This window comes from Marmota flaviventris, chromosome 6 (genome assembly GCF_047511675.1).
Source record: "Marmota flaviventris isolate mMarFla1 chromosome 6, mMarFla1.hap1, whole genome shotgun sequence".
In the NCBI taxonomy this organism is placed as follows: domain Eukaryota; kingdom Metazoa; phylum Chordata; class Mammalia; order Rodentia; family Sciuridae; genus Marmota; species Marmota flaviventris.
The window spans coordinates 52,357,835-52,382,948 of record NC_092503.1 but is presented as its reverse complement, the minus strand read 5'-3'; the positions used below and the strand labels follow the sequence as shown (position 1 = coordinate 52,382,948).

The 25,114-nt window shown below is 39.2% G+C and overlaps 2 protein-coding genes across 2 annotated transcripts; both read left to right on the top strand.

Annotated features, from left to right (window-relative positions):
* The first annotated feature begins 1,355 nt into the window (after positions 1–1,355).
* Positions 1,356–5,268, top strand: LOC114086974 (sodium-dependent glucose transporter 1-like). Its single transcript, XM_027928408.2, has 3 exons — positions 1,356–1,521; positions 2,771–2,887; positions 4,304–5,268. Exons 1-3 carry the CDS (start codon positions 1,356–1,358, stop codon positions 5,266–5,268), a joined length of 1,248 nt encoding a protein of 415 aa, XP_027784209.2.
* Positions 5,269–8,688: 3,420 nt separating this feature from the next.
* Positions 8,689–17,021, top strand: Mfsd4b (major facilitator superfamily domain containing 4B). Its single transcript, XM_071613120.1, is given in 5 exon segments — positions 8,689–9,015; positions 10,851–11,019; positions 12,072–12,188; positions 13,699–14,909; positions 14,911–17,021. Coding segments are annotated over 4 exon segments (1,530 nt in total). The 5' UTR covers positions 8,689–9,015; positions 10,851–10,853; the 3' UTR covers positions 14,947–17,021.
* The last annotated feature ends 8,093 nt before the right edge of the window (positions 17,022–25,114 follow it).

Here is a 25,114-nt window from a genome sequence, read left to right as displayed (position 1 = left end):
GTCTTCTTGTTGGATTGTTCCCAATACTGGTATGAAGTTACCTTCTTTGTCTCTTCTGATTGATTTTGGTTTGAAGTCCACCTTGTAGATATAAGAGTAGCTACCCCTGATTTTTTGGGAGCTCTATTCACTTTTTTCACATTTAGCCTGTGATTGTCTTTGACTGTGAAGTACATCTCATGCAAACAACATGTAGTTGGGTGTTGTTTTTAATCCATACTGTCAGCCTATGTCTTTTAATTGGAGAGTTGAGACCATTTGCATTCAGTGTTATTATAGAGAGATGTTTATTAATGCCTGCCACTTTGATTTATTTATAATGTTAAATTTGGCCCTGTTTCTCATTTGCTTAGCTACTCTTTATATGAGATTCATTTATTAGCTCTGGGTTTTGTGTTATTATTTCTTCTATGTGGAGTATTTCTTTTATTAAGTTCTGTAGTGGCAGTTTAGCAGCTATCAATTCTTTTATTTTCTGCCTATCTTGAAAGGTTTTTATTTCCTTTTTGATTTTGAAATATAGCTTTGCTGGAAATAGCAGTCATGGTTGACAATTGTTTTCCTTCAGACTTGAAACACATCATTCTAAGCCCTTTTGGCTTTTAGAGGTTGTACTGAGAAATTGGAAGTGATTATGAATGACTTGCCTTTAAATATGACCTGATGTTTTTCTCCCGAGGCTTTTAAAATTCTCTCTTTGCTTCTCTCCTCATGGAGAGGGTCTTTCTTGATCTTATCTATTTGGGATTCTGAATACATCCTCTATATGGATGTCCATGACATTCTCAAGGTTTGGAAATTTTTCTGTTATTATTTCCCTGAAGACATTATCCAGGTTTTCCCATACCAAATCTGTGTTTCTCTCTGTGTTCTCCCTCCCTCTTTGGTAAACCAGAGCTGCTGTCATTACTGTTGCCACTGCCACCAATGTTCAGCTCCACTGTACTCTTTCTTCTTTGTTTAATGTACCCAAATATCAGAGAGTCTAAGACACTCTGACTTTTGAATTTTAGTGAGATCCTTCATTTACTCACTTCACTGAGGAGCAGTATTCCCACCACTTGGATCCCAAGCCATGGAGCCACTAGGAATGCGGACTTCCTCTAACCTGTCGTCTTGAATATTCTAAAATAATTTTGTAACATTGAGAGTTGGAAATACAATAAAACTCATAGTTTATAACTCTAATAATAATGGTATTTTCATAGTACAATTTTCCTCACTGTGGGACTTAGTAATTCCCTGCATTACATTGTAATCTTCCCTTCCACTTTTTTATACTGGAAAAAGCTACTACTCAGACATTATTTTAATGATTGTAAATAAAACACTTTTATCTTTTTAAATTTTAGGGAATGTGTATTGCTATACTGGGACCCACGTTTCAAGATTTGGCAAGGAATGTAAACAGAAACATCAGCAGTCTTTCTCTCATTTTTGTGGGCCGTGCCTCTGGATATTTGTTTGGCTCTATGATTGGTGGAGTTCTTTTTGACTGTATGAATCATTTTTTACTTTTGGGTAAGTAAACACTGCTTTGTGTTTCTTTGTGACTATAAATGGTTTTACAATTTGGTTCAAATATGGAAATAGTAGCCTGAAGAATGGTTGATAACTGAAATGGATATTATTTGGGTGTTCTCGTTGGAAGCTGAGTTTCCATGGTCCTGCTCTCACCTTTGCAGTTTGGGGGAGTCTGTGCTGGGCCCCCTGGAAACTTAGATCAGCCCCCTGGTGTGTGTGTTAGCAATGCTTGGCCTTCTAGACCTTTATTGTAATTTAGGTACCACTGTAGGATCACCCACTGGTTGTCCAAAAGGCTTTGCTCATAATGTTGTAGGATAGATCTCCTATGGCCACAGAGATTAGAATGAGCTCCTAGAATCTGCCCAGGTTCTATGGACTCTGGATTGAAGTGAAGGGGATGATGTGTGAACTGAGGTAGGCTGCATTTTTATCCCTGCTGTCCCATGTCAGCGATAACCCTGGACTGCTCTAATTCTCCCTGGAAATTAATGGGAAAGCTTTTAACATAGTCTCTTTTGAATATATTGGAACATTTAAAGAAAATTTAGATTAATATAATAAAACTCCTTTGGAAGCAAGGGAAATAACTTGTTGCTGAAGAATAAAAAAAGAATCCACTTTATTTGCAATGTGAGTTGAAAGTATATATATATATTTTCCCTCCTTATTCCCAAGACTAGTTTAGTTAGTAAGCTTTTACTACAAGATGCTATACTTATTGCATTTTATTTTTGCTATTTTACATTGTTAACACACATCTAATCATACCATTAGTTTCTTTTCTTATCATCATTTTAAAAAATATTTATTTTAAAGTTGTAAGTGGACACAGTATCTTTATTTTTATGTGGTGCTGAGGATCAAACCCAGGGCCTCACGTGTGCTAGCCGAGCACTCTACCACTGGGCCACAACCCCACCCCTTACCATTAATTTCTTAAATGTATAACATTCAATTTTGGCAAGTCTTTTACAATAAAATTTTTCTTTGTATCATAATTTATGGTTCAATTAACAGTACCTGAATTGTAATTGTGTCATAGTAATTTATATTTTAGAGTTTATAAAGCTTTATTAAAGTTTTAAATGACATAACCACTTGTAGAAGCTGAAATTCATACACATAATTCCCAAATTTAAATCTCACCTCATTTTGCATTTTTAAGTCATTATGATATTGACTTGACCCTTGAGCCTGCCTAAATTCTGTTTTTAATAGCTGATTTTAAAATTTTTCTTCTCAGGGCTGTCATTGTTAACTACTGCAGTTGGTCTTTATCTTATTCCTTTTTATAAGAGAGCAGTATTACTGATCATCATGATGTCTGTCTATGGTGCTTCAGGGAGCATTGTGGGCATCGGTAAGTGAATCCTTCAGTGTCATCTCTGGGAGTAGGGACTTTCTAATAGGGAGTATAGCATATGATATTAGCCTGTTGGTTGCAATGCTCTTGAAATGACATGGACTTACTGAGTGGATCATGGGTTCACCCCATCAGAAACACGTGTCTAGCAGTTCCTCTTCTTGCCAGTTAGGGCACCAATTTTTGAGCAGCCAACTCTTAAAGGAATATAAACAATTTTGTTTTAAGGGAGATTGTTGATTTATAGTATCCAAAGAGGGAGGGACTCTCCTCCTGTAGCTAATTATAGTACAGGTGAGTGGGCTTTATTTTGGGAAAGAATTTTATCATTGATGATTTAATAGGCTGAAACAACTGTCAAAACTTAATTTGGCTCCACAAGCACAGAAGCAGCTATCCAATTTAAAAACACACCTGTTTTTGAGCAAAAGAGAAATGCATGTAGAGTACTACTACTTTCCTTTCCTTTTTCTCCCCTCTCTCAAATGCTTCTGTTGCCCAGCTACTATGTCATCAGGTTTGAAAACCTGCTAAATAACATACATATTTATTATGTGCCATATCCAGTCCTTATGCCTCTCTCACCTATTCTTATATTCTTTGATAGATCATGAAAGTGTTTTATACTTCAGCCTTGGTTTGGTTGTAAAATACATGGTGTAAATATGTATTAATCTGGAAATATCTGATTAAAAAAATAAGGCCTTTCACCTTGTGGGAGTTCAAAGGGTAATTATCTGATAGGAGCTCTATTTCCTGTAAGAAGCACAGAAGAATCCTGGGGTTTCAGGTGCATGAATGAGTGTGTGTGTGTGTGTGTGTGTATTTTCCTCAAATGACTACCAAGTGCAAATACAGTACACTTTGGTAATATGGCCAGGATCTGATGGTAAAAATTTGCATAGTAAATATGTATTTAAAATACTTACAAATAAATATTAGGTGTAAAAAGTATTACTCTTTAGTTTGGTGTTAAGCACTATTATTTTTTAAAAAATATTTTCTTAGTTGTACATGGATGCAGCATCTTTATTTTGTTGATTTACTTTTATGTGGTGCTGAATATCGAACCCAGTGCCTCACATGTGGGAGGCAAGCGCTTTACCACTGAACCATATGCCAGCCACTACGCACTACTTTTTAAAAAGGTTTTTGCTAATGTGACTGGCTTTAGGAGGGAGTAGTTTAACAGTTGTAAAATTCCAGTATGCAGATGAGATGTCATGAGACATAGCTCTCTGGTGGTAGTGGGTTAGAGTTCCTCAATCTGAACTGACTCAGGTGTAATATTTGATAACTTAGAACATTTGATGCTATGCCACAAAATAAATATTCATTCTAATAATAATGATCCATATTTTTAACAGGGTAATCGTGTTTAATGTAAATCATTTCCTCATCTTTCATTGGCAGGTGGTAACGTCCTCATCTTGGCTATTTGGGGAGATAAAGGAGCCCCACACATGCAGGCCTTACACTTCAGTTTTGCCTTGGGTGCCTTTCTGGCTCCAATTCTGGCTAAATTAGCAGTGGGTACCTCAGTGTCTGCTGAAAACCACACAGAGCCTGCCTTTCAGCCTCCAGCCACCAATGGGTCATCTGAAGCTGACTCAGCGCCTCTGTTTGGATTGCCTGATAACATGAATCTATTCTGGGCTTATGCTTTTGTCGGCACTTATATGTTCATAGTGTCTCTCTTCCCGTTTGCTCTGTTTTTCAAGAAAAGCTCAAGGCAGGAAAAATCAAAACCATCTGCTCAGGAATGGCAAAGAGCTGAATATCACAAGACCCTTCTCTGCCTCCTTTTCTTGTTCTTCTTTTTTTATGTTGGAGCAGAGGTAACATATGGCTCTTACGTTTTCTCCTTTGCCACCACCTATGCTGGCATGGAAGAACGTGAAGCAGCTGGGTTGAACTCCATCTTCTGGGGGACCTTTGCAGCCTGCAGGGGCCTGGCGATCTTCTTTGCTGCCTGTCTACAGCCGGGCACCATGATTGTGTTGAGCAACATTGGCAGCCTGGCTTCATCTTTATTTCTGGTGTTATTTGACAAAAGTCCACTCTGTCTCTGGATTGCCACTTCGGTATATGGGGCTTCAATGGCAACCACGTTTCCCAGTGGTGTTTCCTGGATTGAGCAGTACACGACCATAAGTGGGAAATCTGCAGCCTTTTTTGTAATTGGTGCAGCACTGGGAGAAATGGCTATTCCTGCAGTAATTGGAATTGTTGAGGGACAATACCCAGATTTGCCCATAGTTCTGTACACCTGTTTGGGGTCAGCGATATTCACTGCTGTTATATTTCCTGTGCTGTATAAATTAGCCACCTTGCCTCTGGATCGCCAGCGAAAAGCTAACAGAAAGAGTGAGGACTAAAACTCTTTGCTTTCCAACTCTGAGCTAAATGACTATGAGGAGGAGAACGAAGGGGAGAATGCAGAAAAATGGAATGAAATGGATTTTGAAGTGGTTGAAATAAATGATAAAGTAAGATATTCTTTCATAAAGACATCTGGAGATAATTCAGTGGCGCTCAGAGATCATGTCTCAACCAATCATTCTCCAACGCATTGATGTTTGAATCTTCTCCAGTTAATCTAGCAATTCCCCTCTGAAGTATCTTGCCAGAAACCAGGAGAAATGAGAAAATGGACTATTTACTGACTGCCTTGAATAAACGCCACTTCTAACAAGGCCAGTCAGAGGAGAGCATTAGCAGATTTTCAGCATGCTTTGGGGATCAGTTTTTAGGTCCATTTTTAGCAAATGCTGAAAAGTTTTGAAATGTTCTCTAAAAGCCAAAATCCTATAGAAAGTACCAAGTGATATGGTATGATATGGTAGACTAAGATCTTGTTAGGGAGATTAGGTAACTTTATTGTCTCCACCTTTCAGAGAATATTTGTGTTTGAGAACTTGGGTAGTGTTCTAATCGAGTAAACCCACAGAGGAATATAATGGATTTCCTGAGTAATTTATCGGACATCCATCTTCTTCCTGGGAAGTGGGGAGAGTAGTTTCTTTTAAAATCATCTTTGGAATCAACAGATATTTAATTGTTTTATCTTATCTGTATGGTTAGACCAAAGAATGCTAATGACTCATTTGATTTTTGATTTTGAAAAAGAGAACACAGAACAGGGCCCATGAGACCTGAATTCAGGGTGTTTCTCAGCCTTCTAACTCTACACTGATGCCTGGTTTATATCATGTCCTGATTTGTAATTCTTGAAATGAAAGTGAGATAATATCCAAATTAAAAAACTCATAGGTTTAGTTTGTGCAAGATTTCTGGAAGAATAAACCATGCATCATTACAAATTGGAATTAAAACAAAAATAATAAACAGCTTTAAGTATGTGGCTACTGATTATGAATTCATATGCTCAGTGCTTAATATGTTATTGAACAATTTTCTGAAAAATGCATTTTTTTTAGTGCTGCATTTTGTTTATCCTAAGACATATCTTTACCCTGTACTTTTTAACATTTCCAATCAGGTATGTGACAAAATTTAATTCACATCATTTTACTATAAACATATATAAAATATGGTTGTATTTTGTAACCAGTGTTTTAGACTCAATGATATACAGTAATGCATTCAATTAGGGAAACTGTACTATGTTTGTTTATATTTTAAAAGAAAACTTATTTTTAAATACTAATTTAATCTCTATTTTTATATACAGATGGGATTTTTATATACTATATTCCAATATTAGAAACTATCTCAGAGTTACAACATTAGAAGTAGATTGTTCTCTTGAGACATTCTGCTTATCTTAGTAAGAGACTGGATCTTCCTGTTTCAAGAAAGTTAGGTATTATTCCCACTCTACATACTATAAACCAGTCTAAAAGTTGACAATAAGTCACAGACTTTTCCAGGGTTTGGAATTCTTGTGTCATCCATCCAGAGATCCTCCTCTCTGAGTCTGAAATACCTGGAGAATCAAAGTAATGATCATAAGGTAGCTTTGTGGCCCAGGCATGGGAGATGATGAAGGGAAATTTATATGAGTATGAAGGGAACTTCAATAAATGACAAGAATCAATAAGAGTTTTTGTATACTTTTCCTTAAGTTTTATGCTGAGTGACCTCAAATTTCTACCAGAATGCAGTATATTTGCTTTCTCTTATTTAATGTCAATAAATTTGTTTTTGAGAAACAATTGCTTTGGTTTGTCTTAAGTGAAATGCAGTACCTTTCTTAACCAGTTTGTTCACCTTATAGCTTTCATTCATGTTGAGAACGCAACAACTTTGGAGAGGGCTGCTGGAGAAATTGATGGTAAAATGCCTGTTGCTCTTTTTATACAGTACTTCTCCCCTGGTTAGTGTTGGAAATTGCTTCTGTTCCACACTCTCTCTTCTCTTCCTCAGGCTGCTGGGCCTTAGGCAGTAGTAGTTGTTTGGCTGATGAGAGGCTCATTACTACAGGGATTTTCTCCTCAGCTTCTACTTTTAGAGGGTAGGAGATGGGGCCATGGGAGAGATGCTTGGGAATGAGAACATGGCATACTTTTTGGAAATCCATATAGATAAATCACTAAGATTTCACAAACCAAAATGTGGATGTTCATAAGACCTCTGGCATTATAAAATTTTGAAAATGTGTTTCCATATTGAAAGGAATCAACTTAGCACAGTTCTAAGCATTAACATTTATTATCCTGTGTCTTTGTGGTTCAAGAATTTGGGCAGGACTTAACTGTGTTCCTTACATAGACTCACAGGACTGATATCACTGTTGGGTTACTACACTCTTTACTGGAGCTTGGACAGCTTTCCCAGGCACATGTTTGCTGGCAGTATTCAGTTGATTGCTATTGTCAGAAATCCTGCCAACTGATTCCCTGGCTCCACTTTCTTAAACGTCCTAATTATCTGTAGGAATTGAAGCAGCTTTATGCTGTGGGCAGCTTTGAACCCAGCTTGCTTTATTGAGCTACTATTGAATTATTCACATAGGGCCACTGATTCATTGACTACCCCGGGCAAGTTGTTTTGTTGTTTCTCTCTAGGCCTCAATACCCCTATTTGTAAATGGGGCCCAAGTGGAATTGAAAGCTTACCCACAAGTTTCAACAAATATTGTGGAGTGAAAGATGTACAATACACTGAAAAACTTCAGACATCAAAGGAGCAAGGGCAGTGATTTTGGAAAGTTGTATGATGGTAAGACTTTTGGTTCCCTATTTTCTTTTCTTTGGACGTGTGTGTGTGTGTGTGTGTGTGTGTGTGTGTGTGGTGTGAATTACTGGGGACTGAATCCGGGGATGCTTTACCACTGTGCTATACCCTAAATCTATTTACTTATTTTAGTTTTGAGATAAGATCTCACTATCTCGCTAAGTTGCTGAGGCTAGCCTTGAACTTGGGATCTTCCTGCCTCGGCCTCCTGCGTGGCTAGGATTACAGGCATGCACCACCGCGCCTAGCAGTTTCCCAATTTTTCCTAGGAGATCCGGGTAGCTGGATCGAGGTTCCACCTTGTAGTTCTTGGCCCATAGTTGTCAGCAATCCCGCCACTTTGTACCTTGTTCCTTAATGGCATTTTATCTCGGGATTTCTCTACAGAGGCTGCAGCTTCAGTTTGCTCCGCCACGGGGCGGCAGTCCCCTGGCGTCAGGAAGTTCAACTAAGTGTGATGCGATGCCTGCGAGAGATCCGGTCTCCTAGGCAACCAGATTAACTTCCGGTTTGAAGCGCGGTTCTGGTTGGCTGGAGGCTTCATTTCCGCCAAGTGACCCGGGAGCGCGCAGCACGTTCTGGAGGGCAAATGCCCGGTGCGTGCCAACATCTGCACGTCCCAGGCTTCTCTCCGGGTGGGCGGAGAGAAGGCGGCACCTTGGGAGACATTCTGGCCGCGAGGGGCGGGACCGTGGCTCACCTCCGAATCCCTGAGGCTCACCTCAGCAAGACCATTTGGAACCTCCAAGCTGGAGCTGGAACTAGAGTTCCGTGGTGCCGGGGCCACGGCTGCCGGGCAGCGGCTCCTACAGGCCGACGTCTGGGCGAATGAACCGGAGACGGTGGCGGTCTCCCGGCCCGGCCGGACCCGGGCCGTGCTGCGTTGGTTCACCACCGCGATCCTGTGTGCGGCCTTCCTGGGGCTGGTGAGAGCTGGGGGAGCGACCCTCCCTGGCCGGGCGCGAGCAGGCGCCCTGCAGAGCAAGTGGCCTTCACGGTTGGAGTCTTGGCTTCTCCCCCTATGCTGTGTGACCTTGAACACCTTAGTTTTTCTGCTTCGGCCTCAGTTTAGTCATCTGGAAAACGGGCACCATTCCAACAGTGGTGGTGGGGATATTGTCAAGTGTGAAACTGTTTTTCCTAATGTGTTTAACAACTGCAGCAAATTTTCTTACCTCTCGTCGGTGCAGAGGTTGCCCAGATCTTTAGCTGCCCTTCGCACCCCACTCATTCAATCCTCAAATTATTACACAGAAAAGCTGATTTTCTAGGATATCCTCTTTCTAGTGTCCTGATCAGATTAAGCCAACCGCTGAGTTTTGCAGATAGGGAAATAATTCTGCAAAGAGAGGAATTATTATTATAATTATAATATTATAATATATTATTATTATAATTATTATTCCATGTCACACAGCCGGATAAGGCGTAGAGCCAGTAACGTCTTACTTCACTTACAGTCCTATTTATATCAAGCGTTCAGATGCTTAAATGTTTTTTCTTGGAGCAAAGCGCAAGGCTAGATGCAGTTTTGCCAACCCCCTTTTGCCAAACTTGATAGTTTTGGAAGCTGGAGAGTTGTGACCCATAGTTCTTGTTAACACATTGTCCTTTGAGGAGAGTCACTTCTGGTCACTTAGCGTATCAGAGAGTCTGAGCCACAATATTCTTAGAATATTTTGATGGAGAAGGGGAGGAGAAAGAAATCACTGTGTATTGTTGGTGAGCCCTCACTGTGTGCCGGGTTTTATAAGTCCTTTGAAGACATGAAGTAATTCCATTAGAACCATTGCTCAGGCTTCTTTCCTTATACCTGGTGCTTGCTGTGGGCCTGTGCATACCCAAGTCCTTAGTCTTGGAGTAGTCCTGCTTGGATAAGGGGTACACCCTGCATATACAGCAGAAAAGTGCAAATAGAATCAGTTATTCTTGAAATGTAGATAAATTAGAAAAAGTTTTTTCTTTGAGATGGGTTTCATTATTTTGCCCCAGGGCCAACCCTGAAATGTGATCTTGATACCTTAGCTGCCCGGTAAGTGGGATTACACCCACTCCACACACACTGCAAGGCTCAAAAACTTGAAAAAGGGTCTAGTGACAATTCCTCTGATAACCTGCTATATTCCTTAGTTCTGGTTAACACGTGGTCCAAGTGACATTTTATTGTTAAAGTCGTCCTGTACACATGTATGTGATAACTTCTAAGAAAGTCTTAACTGTATTCCTGATGGCTTTGGGTTTTCTTTGAAGGAAAATACATGTTAGAAACATTCAAAGTGTTTATCTCCTGCACACTTTGCACATAGGTAGTTCAGAGGATGCCATAAATATTGCTGTTTTGATATTAAAAAACAGGAATATATATTTTGATGTGTTGATAATTTAAATTTTTAGCAACTAAATTCTTATGCTGTTGTACATGTAGTATATGAAATAACAGCATGTTGAGAATAGTTTTGTTACATCTTATTAACTATTAATGCCGAATAGTTTTTTTTTAAAAACTAAACAGAATTGCCTCAAAGAGCCCAAAGAAATGGATAATTTATTTAAAAAATTGAGAATTGGAATAGAAGAAAACCCATGGATCTATAGCTATAATAGTATTGTTCATTTTTCTTGACTATGGGGCTTAAAGTATTCTCTATTACATTGTAATCGCCTTCACACACACAAAAAAAACCCTACCACTTAGACATTGTTTTAATGATCATAAGTTTAAAGAGACCCTTTTGTAATTTTTTATATTTTTATACTATAGGGAATGAGTATTGCTATACTGGGACCCACATTTCAAGATTTGGCAAGGAATGTAAACAGAAACATCAGCAGTCTTTCTCTCATTTTTGTGGGCCGTGCCTCTGGATATTTGTGTGGCTCTATGATTGGTGGAGTTCTTTTTGATTGTATGAATCATTTTTTACTTTTGGGTAAGTAAACACTGTTTTGCACTCCTGTGTTGCTGTCAAGGATCTTAGGTCATTATTTTAAACGTGAAAAATAGTAGCTGCAGAGTGGTTGATAGCTGAATGGGTGGTGTTTGTGTCTTCTCCACAGAAACTGGGTTTCCATGTTTTCTTCTCTGACATTGACAGAGGAAACCTGTGTTGGATCCTCTGGAAACAGATCAACACAATGGTGTGTGTGTTAGCAATTCTTGGACTTCCCGACTTTCACAGTAATTTAGGTACCACTTAGGATCATGCACTGGTTGTTCAAAAGGCTATCTCTGCTCATGAGGGTGTAAGGGCAGATTTCCTAGGACCACGGACCTTAGAATGAATGCTCCTGGAATTTGCCCAGGTTCTATGGACTCTGGATTGAAAGTGAAGGGGGGAGGGGATGGTAAGTGAACTGAAGTAGGCTACACTTTTGTCCCTACCACCCCATTTCAGTAATGGCATGCTCTACCTTGCCTTGGAAATAGATGGCAAAGTTTTGACATCTTTTTTTTTTTTTTTTTGATAAAGTAATGTGTTTAAATAAAATTTTAGATTTAATGTGATAAAACTTCTTTGAAAGCAAGGAGAATAATTTATTGCTGATGAATAAAGAATTCCCTTTTTTTGCAATGAGACTTGAAAGAATATATTTCTTATGTTTCCTATTTCCTAGTTTGTTTATTAAAGTTTTGTTACAAAATGCTGTACTTTCTGCATTTTGTTTTTGCTTTTATAAACTGTTATTTGTTATCCAGATATATCTTTGGGTTCTTAAGTGTGAAATATGAAAATAAATAATTTTGTCCTGTCTCTTTTGCTGTAAAATCTTTTTTGTTTTGGTATAATTTTTAGTTTGATTATTAACAGTACGTGAATTGTAATCATGTCATAGTAATTTATATTTTATCACCCATAAAGTTTATAAAATATTTAAATGGCAAAACCACTTGTAGTAGCTGCTGGTAACACTCATCTACTTATGATTACCAAATTTAAATTGACGTTACTTTTTATAATTGACTTTTAACTTTTCTTCTCAGGGGTTTCACTTTTGGCTACCACAGTTGGTCTTTTTGTTATTCCTTTTTGCAAGGCAACAATGTTACTGATTTTCATGATATCTGTCATTGGCGTTTCAATGGGCATTCTGGATACAGGTTAGTGAGCCCTTAAGTGTCATCTATGGGAGTGGGGACTTTCTACTAGAAAAGTAGATCAAATGGTATTAAACTGTTACTTGCAGTGCTCTGGAAATGACATGGACTGTACTGCATGTTATGGCACATGCCTGTAATCCCAGAGACTTAGGTGGCTGAAGCAGAAGGATCACAAGTTCAAGGCCAGCCTCAGCAACTAAGACCCTTTCTCAAAATTAAAAATAAAAAGAACTGGGAATGTAGCTCAGCGGTAAAGTGTCCCTGGGTTCAGTATCTAATACTAGGAAAGAAAAAAAATGAAGACATGAACTTACTAAGTGGGTCATGGGTTCACTTCATCAGATCCCCCATCCAGCAGCTACTGTTCTCGCCAGTTAGGGCACAGATTTTTGAGCAGCCAACTATGAATTTAACTTAAAGGATTTTGTTCTGTTGGAGATACTGATTACTGTATCCAAACAGGGAAGAAGCCTCTCCTGGGCTAATACTGTGCAGGTGAGCAGATTTTATTTTGGGAGAGAATTTTAACATTGTAGTTTAAGAGGAATTGATGGTTTAATAGGATAAAACAAGTGTGGAACCATTATTTGGCTGATGAAGTATAGAAGCAGCCTTCAATTTAAAATGCATATTGGTTTTTGAGTTAAGAGAATCCCATGCTGTGTACTAGTTTGCTTGTTTTTCTTCTCTCTCTCTCAAAAGTTTCTGTTCTCCCATAGTAGAGCTTCTCTGTGGGTCATCATGTCCTTGAAAATCTGCTAAGTAACATGTGATATGTGTTTACCACAAGATCCAGCTTTCTATGCCTCCCTTCTCTACTCTAAGGTTATTTATAAATTGGAGAAATGTTTTATACTTCTGGCTTAGTTTGCTTGCAAATTACAGGGTGGATTTATATGTCTATCTGAAACTGTCTGATTTAAAAAAAGAGAGCCAAAGACTAATGCTTCTGGCCTTTCACCCTGCAGGTGTTCAGATGGTGTATGAATAGATGCTAAAAGGTGTTCTCATTTCCTATAACAGGCACACCAGACACTTGGTGTATTCAGGTTCCTGAATGTGTGTTTTGCATCTGTTTCATTAATAAATAAATGAAATTCCTCAAGTACAGAATCTAGCTTTGGTAATTGGTCACTCTCTGGTGGTAAAATTTTTCCAACTAAATATATAAATTTAAATCAGTTACAAATAAGTAGATGTATGAATGTACTCCCCAGTATGATGTTGGCCCTCTAAGTAGCCTTTGCTAATATGCCTGACTCTGGGTAGCGGTGATTTATCAGTTTGTAGAATTCCATATATGCAGTTGAAATGTTATAAGTTATAGCTCTCTGGTGGGAGTAGGTTAGAGTTCCTTAGAGAATTGACTCAAGCACAATATTTGATAACTTTGTTAAAATGTGCCATGTAATACCGATTTATCCTCTTTCTGACAGTAAAGACCTATTTTTTTTTTTAAAACCAGATAACTGTGCTTAACATAATTGAATTCTCTATCCTTCATTGGCAGGTGGTAATGTCCTCATCTTGGATATTTGGGGGGATGAAGGAGCCCCACACATGCAGGCCTTACACTTCAGTTTTGCCTTGGGTGCCTTTCTGGCTCCAATTCTGGCTAAATTGGCACTGGGTACCTCAGTGTCTGCTGAAAACCACACAGAGCCTGCCTTTCAGCCTCCAGCCACCAACGGATCATCTGAAGCTGACTCAGCCCTTCTGTTTGGATTGCCTGATGACATGAATCTACTCTGGGCTTATGCTATTATTGGCACTTACATTTTCATAGTGTCTCTCTTTCTGTTTGCTTTGTTTTTCAAGAAAAGCTCAGGGCAGGAAAAATCAAAACCATCTGCTCAGGCATATCGAAGAGCTGAATATCACAAGATTCTTCTCTGCCTCCTTTTCTTATTCTTCTTTTTTTATGTTGGAGCAGAGGTAACATATGGCTCTTACGTTTTCTCCTTTGCCACCACCTATGCTGGCATGGAAGAACGCGAAGCAGCTGGGTTGAACTCCATCTTCTGGGGAACCTTTGCAGCCTTTAGGGGCCTGGCGATCTTCTTTGCTGCCTGTCTACAGCCGGGCACCATGATTGTGTTGAGCAACATTGGCAGCCTGGCTTCATCTTTATTTCTGATGTTATTTGACAAAAGTCCACTCTGTCTCTGGATTGCCACTTCAGTGTATGGGGCCTCAATGGCAGCCACATTTCCCAGTGGTGTTTCCTGGATTGAGCAGTACACGACCATAAGTGGGAAATCAGCAGCCTTTTTTGTAATTGGTGCAGCACTGGGAGAAATGGCTATTCCTGCAGTAATTGGAATTGTTCAGGGACAATACCCAGATTTGCCCATAGTTCTGTACACCTGTTTGGGGTCAGCAATATTCACTGCTGTTATATTTCCTGTGCTGTATAAATTAGCTACCTTGCCTCTGGATCACCAGCAAAAAGCTAACAGAAAGAGTGAGGACCAAAAGTCTTTGCTTTCCAACTCTGAGCTAAATGACTATGAGGAGGAGAATGAAGAGGAGGACGCAGAGAAATGGAATGAAATGGATTTTGAAGTAGTAGAAATGAATGATACAATGGGGCCTATTGTCATAGAACATTCTGGAAATATTTTGATGGAGCCCACAGCTGATGTCTCCACCCAGTTCCTATCAAGTACATTAATATTTAAGTCTTCCCCAGTTAATACTGGTGATTCCGCTGTGAAACACCTTGCCAGAAGCGTGGAAAAAAGGGACTAATACTTAGAGAAGATGAATTATTTACTGACTGCCGTGAATAAATGCCACTTTTAAAGAGGGCAGAGCAGCATTACCAGATTTCAGCATGCTTTGGGGATCAAAGTTTCAAGGCCCACTTTAGCAAATGCTGAAGATTTGAAATGTTCTAATTCCCAGTGTTTCCCACAAAGTATCAATTGTGTGGTTCAGTAGGACCTTGTTTTGAGACTATTGTGTATCATAGGCTGATAGGTAATATTTTCTTGTGTCTACCTTTCAGAGCACACAAACCCTTTTTTTTTTTTTCCTTCTTGAGAAGTTGGGTAGTGTTCGACTAGAACAAAAGCCGTTATGTGTGGGATGGATATTCCATTCAAGTATCAGGCATGTTCTGCCAAAGATGTTGGGCAGAGAAATTTCATGATTATCTCTGGAAACAAATAGTTGTTTTTATTAATTGCTTTACCTTATCTTTATTGTTGGACCAAAGATTGTTAAAGACTTATTTGGTATTTGATTTCTAGGCAGAGAACACAAAGCCAGACTCAAGAGACCTGGGTTCAAGACAGGAGTCTGGCTTAGGGCTCTCAGTATAGGTCTTGTTTATGTTATCACTTGATCTGTGACTCCAGAAATGGAAGTGAGATGAGATCCAAATTGAGAAACTCCTAGGTTTTAAAGTTTGTGTAGGATGACAGCTAGCACATTCTTCATTTCAAATGAGAATTGAAACAAAAATGGTAAATGGCTTTAAGTATGAGCTATTGTGTATGAATTCATTCCAATTTCATACACTCTATATTAAATATGTTCTTTGGAAAATATTCTAAAGAGCACTTTTTTTTTTTTTTTTTGTACTGAAATTGAACCCAGTAGTGCTTTACCACTGAGCTATACCTGCAAACCGCACCCCTCCCCACCTTTTTAAAATTTTTGTGATAGAGTCTAAGTTGCTGAGGCTGGCCTAGAACTTGGTGATCTCCTGCATCAGCTTCTCCATTGACTGGGGTTACAAGTGTGCACCATCGCACCAGGCAGGGATACATTTTTAATGCTGCATCTCATTGATCCTAAGATACAACTTTTCCCCATAATTTAATGTCTTTTAAACTGCATATACTTATAATCAATGATCTTTTAATATTATGAGAAATCTTGTTTGACTTTTTTTTACTACATGCATATATAAAATGACATCATATTTTACAATCAGTGTCTTAGGTTCAGTGATATGCAGTAAATATAATTATGGAAATTATATTTGCAGATTTTTTTTAAAGAAAACTTATTTTTATATGCTAATTTAATCTCTAGTGATGTGTAAATAGGATTTGGAGATACTATATTCTGATATTAGAAGCTGTTTGAATTATTACATTAGTAGTAGAGGCATAGATGGGTCTTTTGAGGCCCCTGACCTACCTCAATAACAGAGGCTGGGTCTAGGTCTTCCTGTTTCAAGACTTTGACTCTCACTGGATTTGGGTGATAATCCCAGTATAAGTACTGTGAACCAGACTAGAAGTTCAGTTTACAAGGAGGCACAGCCTTTTCTAGGGTTTGGAATTCTTGTGTCACCCACCCATCCTCTTCCTTGAGTTTGAAATACCTGGGAATCCAAAGTGAAGATGAGAAGATGAAGGGCTGGAGATGTAGCTCAGTGGTAGAGCACTTGCTTAGCAGGCTAAAGGCCTCCGTTCAATCCCCTATACTGGGATTGGGGGATGTCAGACAGCAGGTGGCTTAGTGGTCCAGGCATCAAGGATGAGGAAGGGAATTTATGAGTATGGCCAAACTGGTGTGTCTATCCTTCAATAAATGACAAGAATCAATAAAAGTTTTTGTATACTTTTCCCTAAGTTTTATGTTGAGTGACCTCAAATTTCTACCAGAATGCTTTCTCTTATCTAATGTCTATAAATTTGTTTTTGAGAAACAGTTGCTTTGGTTTGTCTTAAGTGAAATGCAGTACCTTTCTTAACCAGTTCGTTCACCTTATAGCTTTCATTCATGTTGAGAACGCAACAACTTTGGAGAGGGCTGCTGGAGAAATTGATGGTAAAATACCTGTTGTTTTTTTTAAATACAGTACTTCTCCCCTGATTAGTGTTGGAAATCACTTTTGTTCCACACTCTCTCTTCTCTTTCTCAGGCTGCTGGGCCTTAGGCAGTAGCAGTTGTTTGGCTGATGAGAGGCTCATTACTATAGGGATTTTCCCCTCAGCTTCTACTTTTAGAGGGTAGGAGATGAGGCCATGGGAGAAATGCATGGGAATGAGAACATGGCATACATTTTGGAAATCCATATAGATAAATCAGTAAGATTCCACAAACCAAAATGTGGATGTTCATAAGACCACTGGCATTATAAAATTTTGAAAACGTGTTTCCATATTGAAAGGAATCAACTTAGCACAGTCTAAGCATTAGCATTCATTTGAATGATCAGTTCTTAGGTGAGTGTCTACTGATATACAATAACCAATAGCCAACTTTTCTATTGCTGTCTAATAAATGACCACAAAAAACAGCAACTTAAAACAACATACACTTATTATCTCACATTTCTGTGGTTCAGCAATGTAGACATGACTTAACTTTCCTCTGCTATGGGTCTTACAGGGCCGAGACCCATATCCCTGTTGGGTAGCATTTTCTTCTTCTTTGGAGGTTCAGTCCTCCTTCAAGGCATGGGGTTGCTTTCAGTATTTAGTTACTAGCTTGTTGACTGGGTTTCCTGTTTCCTGCTCACAGTCAGCTGGTCCATTCTTAGGTCCTTCAAGACTCCCACAGTTCCTTGCTATGTGACCCTCTCATAGATCCTCCCACAACATGGCAGCCTCTTCAAAGCCAACAGGGGAGTATATGCACAAGACTATGGTTTAATGTCCAGCACCACCACAAAAAACAAAACAACAACAAAAAAGACAAGTGTTGCAACACCCTCCTTCAAGAAGTGTGAGATCCAAGATATTATTCCTAAGATGATTTTGTTTCACATGGATTCAGTGGATAATCAGGATAGCTTTATTATAACCAGAACTTTAGAATCATAGCAACATGTCACTTAACCCTGCCACTTTCACATATTAATAAAAGATATTTAGAAATTCTTCATGTAGCCTCCCCTGTGTGTAAAGGAAAAAAGCAGGCTGATGATGATTGTGAGGAGGAAGATTTTGGCTCCAATTCTGAAAGACACTTTGGCTAGTTCATTTTAGCTAGGTCGAACTTGAGTTGAATATTCATATATGTATAAGTAGCTTCACATTTAATGATTTAAAATTTTATAAATGTGAATGTTTATAACCAAGATTTTTTTTTTCTTGTCTGTAATCCCAGCTACTTGGGAGACTGAGGCTGGAGGATAACAAGTTTGTGTCCAACCTTGACAACTTACTCAGACCCTGTCTCAAAATATAAAATGGGCTGGGGATATATAACAGTGGTAGCACGCCCTTGGATTCAATACCCAGTCCCCCAAAATAAAATTTTTTAAAACTATTTTTTAAATTTATTTTCCAACATTTATCTAGTGGTTAGTTCTATTTTTGTCTTCTCTTGTCCTCCTTTTCTGTCCTATTGCTTTTAGAACTTTCAGAGATGATCGATTCTTGTATTAAGTATTCTTATATATTTTCTTGTCTTGCTTCAGTTTAGGAATTTAATTTCAGAATATATTTGGTACCCATCTCTAATTTTATTGCAGCTTGAGTTTGATGCATTTATTAGCTAGTTACTGGGTGGGCAGGAGAAAGGTTTTGAAATTGTCTGATGACATGAGTAGCATGAGAGATTGGGGTTTTTAGCTTCTGAACAACTCGTTGAAAGTATAAGGTGCTTTTACAAAACTGATGTATTTTTAATGGCGTATGATGTACAAAAATATAACTCTTACTATATTATCCATTTTCAAGTGTGCAGTGCAGTGGCAGGAAATATATTCACATTGTTGTGCAGCCATGACTGCTATCCATCCGCAGAACTCTTCATCTGGCATAACTGGAACTCTGTGCCCATTAGGCAGTAACTCTCTGTCCTACCCACCCTAAGTTTTAATAAACTTATCTCCTTGGAGACTACCAAGTATCATGTGTTTGAGGGCTTAGGTTACAGTTTTCTGCACTTGAATGATCCTCTGTTTTGCGCTCCTTTGTTAAGAAACATGGAAGTCCTGTGATTGCCTAGGAGCAGATGGTATGTGTTCAGGGAACCATGGACTAGGCTGCTCTCTGCCTCTCACAGAAGCTCCATGGGACTACTTCCTTCTGTTTCCCTCTCTTGGTCCGTCCTCTTGATATTTCTAGTCCTGATTCCCCAAAGAACCTATGTGATGTGAGTAGGTCCCATTACCATTATTGGACCTAGGGGTCAATAGTGTGCCTTATGAATGGTTTGCCTTGGGTCCGTCCTTCCTTCCTCTCTCTTCCTCTCTCTCTTTCTTTCTTTCTCTCTCTTTTTTCTCTTTCTTTCTCTCTCTTTCTTCCTTTCCTTTTCTTTTCTTTCCACATTTATTTATCTTTATATGGTGTTGAGGATCAAACCCTGGGCCTCACATATACTAGGTGATTGCTCTACCATTGAGCCACAACCCCAGCTCCTGCCTTGGGTCATTTCTATTGCTTCCTTCCAGAGAGTGGCCACCTTCACACTCCTGCTGCCATTGCTCAGAATGCAGTAGCCTTACACCAAAATTCCACTGCCTACTTCATGTCAGGGTAATGCTGGGCTTTGTGAATATTGCTAACAGGTACCTGAAAGGGACTGGCAGGCCCTTCCAATTCATCGTTTGAATTGGAATTGAAAACATAATTCCAGCAAATCGCAGGAGTTGGGGGAAGGAAGAGTAGTAGACAAAGCTAGTGGACTCTGATTCTTACCTGAAAAAAAGAAGGCACTATCTTAATAGGGCAGCATTTATGCTTGAGTGAGCTGTAAACAGATTTCTGTTTTCAGGAGATATTATAGCTCTAATCTCTGTGGACCAGACAGTTTCCAAGTTCATACAGTTCAGTCATTTAACAGATATTGACTCAGCATTTTCCATTTTTAAGAAATTAGGGCCCTGTGGACAAAACGGTAGAAGACAGGTGGGATTCCTGTTTCATGGAGCTTATATTTTTCACCATTTCTATTAGCTGAAGAGCCAATAAAGCTTATTGCAATTGTTTTCAACAGTTTGGGGAAAGCAAAATAGCTAAGCTTTTGGTTCCTGGTGTTAGGTGCAGGACAGGCTGAGTAAGCTGTCTGCAGGGCATGCCAAACAAAGTTAGCTGCAGGATGACCTGGCTGCTCAAACCCTCTGTCTGATTCTTTATCACCTGTTTGCTTCAAGCCCAAATGCCCAAGCCCCCACTCAAGGCCAAGCACTTAACCCCCTTGTGTGCCAACAAGGCAGCTTGCAAACCCAGAGACCCTGTTAGATTTAGGCAGCACAGCAGAAGGGCTATAAAAGCCTTCCCCAGCTGCCCCCCTCCCACTTCTTTCTTTCTTTCTTTTCTCTTTGTTGCACTGCTGCAATAAAGATCTCTTGGTTGCTCCGAGTGTTGTGGTCACTTTTCTTTTACCTGGTATGTTTGTATTTGTGCATTCCCAATATTTTTCTGTCTTTGGGGTCATGCTTGATTTGCAGTTTGGTAAGAATATTTAGTACAGTGCAGAAGTTAATATAGCTCAAGCCTGCCTAAGAAGGTTCTAGCAGAGGAGTCTGACACCAAGACGGGGATGTGCTCAGTACAGGCAAGAGGACATGTTCGTGGTTGAGCTCGAGTGTGGGTTTCAGCTCCCAACACCAGGGTAACTGAGCAGGTTCTCAGTTCTCAGCCATTTCCCTGATCCCTTGCAGAAAACTCTGCCATTAGAAAGAGAGCATCCTGTTCTGATCCTAAAGCCCTTTGGTCCTTTGCCTTCTTGAAGAATAAGCCAGAGAATCATTTCAGAAGAAAAGATGTTTACCTGCAACAAGAGCAAGAGAGCGCCTCACTTGCAAAGTAAAAAACACAATATTTGAGGGAAAAGTTTAAAACTGCCAAGAATTCTGAGTCTGCCTAAGTCTATTCAATGCTGTTAATTGCAATCTTGCCAAGAGTAAAAGTGATTCGAGATTTTCTGCATGTTGCCCTTCCATATAGGTTTTCACTTGTCAGTTTTGATCTTGGGGCTTAAGAGGATAGGAGTAATCTTGTAGATTCACCCCACCTGAATATCAGTGCATTCACTGTTTATATGCCTTTGTAGAATACAAGAGGCGTTTGAGAAATATGTTGATATAAATAAATACTGATGTTGGTTTAAGATAAAATTCAATTTCTTTAGTTTTTTATTTGATGTTTAACAATGAACTTGGCATCCCTCTTTCAGAAATGAGTCAAGATATGTTCAGATTTTAGATTTTGAGTGCACCCCATAAAAAAAATGTGATGGTTGGGTTGGGTTTAGAGAACCAGAGAAATAGTTTCACCTCACACCCATTTTTTTGGAAATGACATGTAACGTCTTGACACTTCAGTGTTCCTCAATTTTCTAAACTTGCCAGTCCATAGAAAAAGCTGTTAGTAGCTTGTTATCTTAGTGTGTCGATAGTTGGGTCATAGTTTCCAAATGGAGATGTTTCAGAACAGAATGGAGGTTTTCTAAATGGCACATCAGGCAGAACCTGGGATCTCCTTGCTTCTCTTCTCTACAGAACCCAGCAACTGAAGCTTGCTGTCAGTGACCACGGCCCTATTTGTTCACCTACTTAAAATAAGCATAGTGATAAAAGAGTTCAGTGCTTGTAGGTTGGAGCAGATTCAGGTGTACAGCTCTTTCCTTACCTTCTCAACACTTTATGAGTCTTAGAAAAAGATAGTTTAAAAATAGCAAAGTTGAGGCTGAGAGAAACTAAATGTCTTACTCTTCTCATCTAAACAGTTAAGTAAATGATAACTCCAGGTATCCTTGACTGCCACCATCTCTGCTTTAAGTGACCTGAATTTACAGTTGTGTACTCTGCTCAGGGAAGGGACCCTCTTTGCCTCATACCAGGGACTCTGGGCAAAGCCTGGCCTTTTCTGGCTCCTCCTAGAAAGCCTTAGCACTGGGCAATCTATGAAGTATAATGGAGTGTGTGATATACAAGGGTCCCCAGGCTTTCCACGAGGAAGTGGGCTCAGCTTATCATTGAACTCCTACTTAGTTTTCATGGATTTGAATGGATATGAAGGTGGACCTAGTGGTCAAGTTCTGACCTCACCACTCACTGCCAGAGGCCCCAAGGCGCCAAAGATGGGACTGTAGACCGTGGTTCAAAAGGACAGAGCTTCTCGGGAACTGGCTGGGCCCTTCTGCTACCTCTCTCTGGAAAGAATACTGGTTTGGAAATGTCATTTTTCTTGTTTTTCTTTTGTGGTACTGGGAATTGAATTCAGGGACACTATACCACTGAGCTATATCATTAATTTCAGGCAATGGTGCATATCTGTAATTCCAGTGATCTGGTAGGCTGAGGGAGGAGGATTGAAAGTTCAAGGCCAGCCTCAATAACTTGGTGAGACCCTATCTCAAAAATAAGACTGGGGATGTACTCAGTGGTAAAACACTCCTGGGTTCAATCCCTAGCACACATGTATGCTCACACATACATACAATTTTATTTTTTTTAAAATAAAAAATTAGGGTTCTCCCCCTTCAGCATCCCCAAATGCTGGGATTACAGGTGTGCACCACCACACCAGTAAGGGATGGTAGTTTTCAACTGTTCCCTACAACAGCTATTTCATTCTCCCTCCTCTGGGAATCTTTAATGCATCCGGGAGGTAGAATGTCTGAAAAAAACAAACAAACTCATATTTACTCTGGAGGTGAAGAAAGTAAGATCTGGTGTCTGTGTGGACTCACATTCTCCCTCTACCACCTACTTTTACCTTAATCTCATACTCAGTCCCAGTGTTCCTCATTTGTCTTTCATAGACTTGCTGGAGATATAAGTAAGATTGTATTTGTAAAGCACTTACATATAACCTTACTCATATTGTTATGTGCTGAATCAATTCTCCCCCATCCTAACCTTAACCCCTAGTAACCCTGAGTGTGACTGTATTTGGAGATGGGTCTTTGAAGAGACAATGAAATTAAAATGAGGCCACTGGTGTGGCCTCTAATACAATAGGAATGGTGTTCCTATAAGAGGAGGAAATTTGGACACAAACAGGCACAGAAGGAAGATCATGGGAAGACACAGGAAGAACAAGGCTCTTATAAGTCAAGGAGAAAGGCCTCAGGAGAAACAGTGCTACCAGTGCCTTGATCTTGGACTTGTAACCTCCAGCAGTGTGAAAAGATAATTTTCTGTTGTTTAAGTTACCCACCTGGAGTAGGTAACTTGTTATGGCAGTCCCACCAAATATGTGTGTGTGTGTGTGTGTGTGTTTGTGTATACATACACACATTATATATATATCAAGCACAAAATAAATATTAGTTGTTTTTATTATTTATTATTATTGTTTTGTAGGCCACAAAAGGGGTAAAATGCCAGAGAATAGGGAATTTGAACTAGAAGATAATTCTGTTTTAGTAAAAGAGACCATCTACAAAAGGGAAATACTAAAATTTTTTATAATTATTATGTCTGGGAAGATGAAGGTGAATTAAAAAGTAATCTTATTTATCTCTCTTATTTCCAAGCCCCAGTGATGTAGGCAACTACTATTATTTTTTGTGTATCTTCTAGACATACCTGTGCATATGCAAAAAAATTATGTGTCCTCTGCTTTGTTTGTAGATTTAAAAAATGTATACATCAATTGTGTACATATTTTCAAAATATGTATGTATACCTTGTGGAATGATTAGAACTGATGTGCATTTAACTCGGCTTTATATATTTTCCAGTGCTGGGCATCAAATTGTCTTCTAGTATATTAGGTGAGCATTCAGCTTTACTTTTCAGCATAGATTATTAGAATCTGTCTGAATGAAAGAGGCATGTAGTTTTTTAAAAAGTAATATTTTATTTAGATATAATTCCTAAGATATCATCCCGAAGCTTCTCTTTAACCATATTCTTGACCTATCCAAAGTACCCATATATCATAATGTATATATAAAGTTTCAGTTATATAGGGGCTTGAAATATGGAATGATGCAGTTATAGGTAGGAGGAATAGCCATAAAAATACATGTGAGCCAGAACCTGCTTTGCTGTAATAGTTAACTCTGTGCACAGTTATAGTGCCATCTGGGTGTCTTTCCTCAAGCACCAATGAGGCGTTAATCCTATTTTTAGATGGAGGCATAGGCTTAGTTGCTTTTTTCTCTGTAGTCTTACAGTCAATGGAAATAGAGCTTGAATTCAAATATAAGTTTTTATGACTCCAAATTTCATGCTATTTTCACAAAACTATTCTCTTTATTGAAGGTAGCCGTATGTAAACTGACTTCTTGACTAAGGTTGGTAATCCAAATCTCTCATTTATAGGTGATCCACTTTAATCAGGCTTCAACCACCACCAGTCTAGAAAACTGCTCTAGACCCAGTGACAACTCTGGGTGCTAGACCTGGGAGACATTTTTAATTCTCTAACTCACCATTCACTTATGTAGCAATCATTTGAGTGACTTCCACTTGCCAGGCAGTATGCTTGTGTTGGGGAGCAAATTCTGATCTCTGTCCTCATGATTTTGGAGTCTGTTGAGAAGAATGACATCAAATGTTGGCAAAGTAATCCACTCTCACTTGTCATGAGTCAGAGCAGCCAGCACTTAGCAGCTAGGTACAATGGCACATACCTGTAATCTATTCAAGAACTGAGGCAGGAAGATCTCAAGTTCAAGGCCAGCCTGGGTGAATTAAAGGGAAAAAAAAAAAAAAAAAAAAAAAAAGAGCTGGGAATAAAGAACAGAAATAGGATGCCCCTGGCACTGTCCAGTCCTTCCCACCCAAAGTCAGCCCAGGGTGATACGGGAGCTTACACCTGCTTTTAGGCCTTTTGCACCTTGATAAAAGGGTGGGTTAGAAGGTCTTACCTCTCATGAGGATGCACACTTCCAGTTACCCCCCTATTCTCAGTACTGTACCTCATCATGTTCAAGGTCATCAAGGCTTGTGTATCTCTGATTCTCTTTAAGGCTGGAGTCAACTGTGTCTGGGAGCAGCAAGTGTGGTCACTCTAATATGTGGAGTCAGTATGGCCTGTGTTCCTTTTATTTAAACA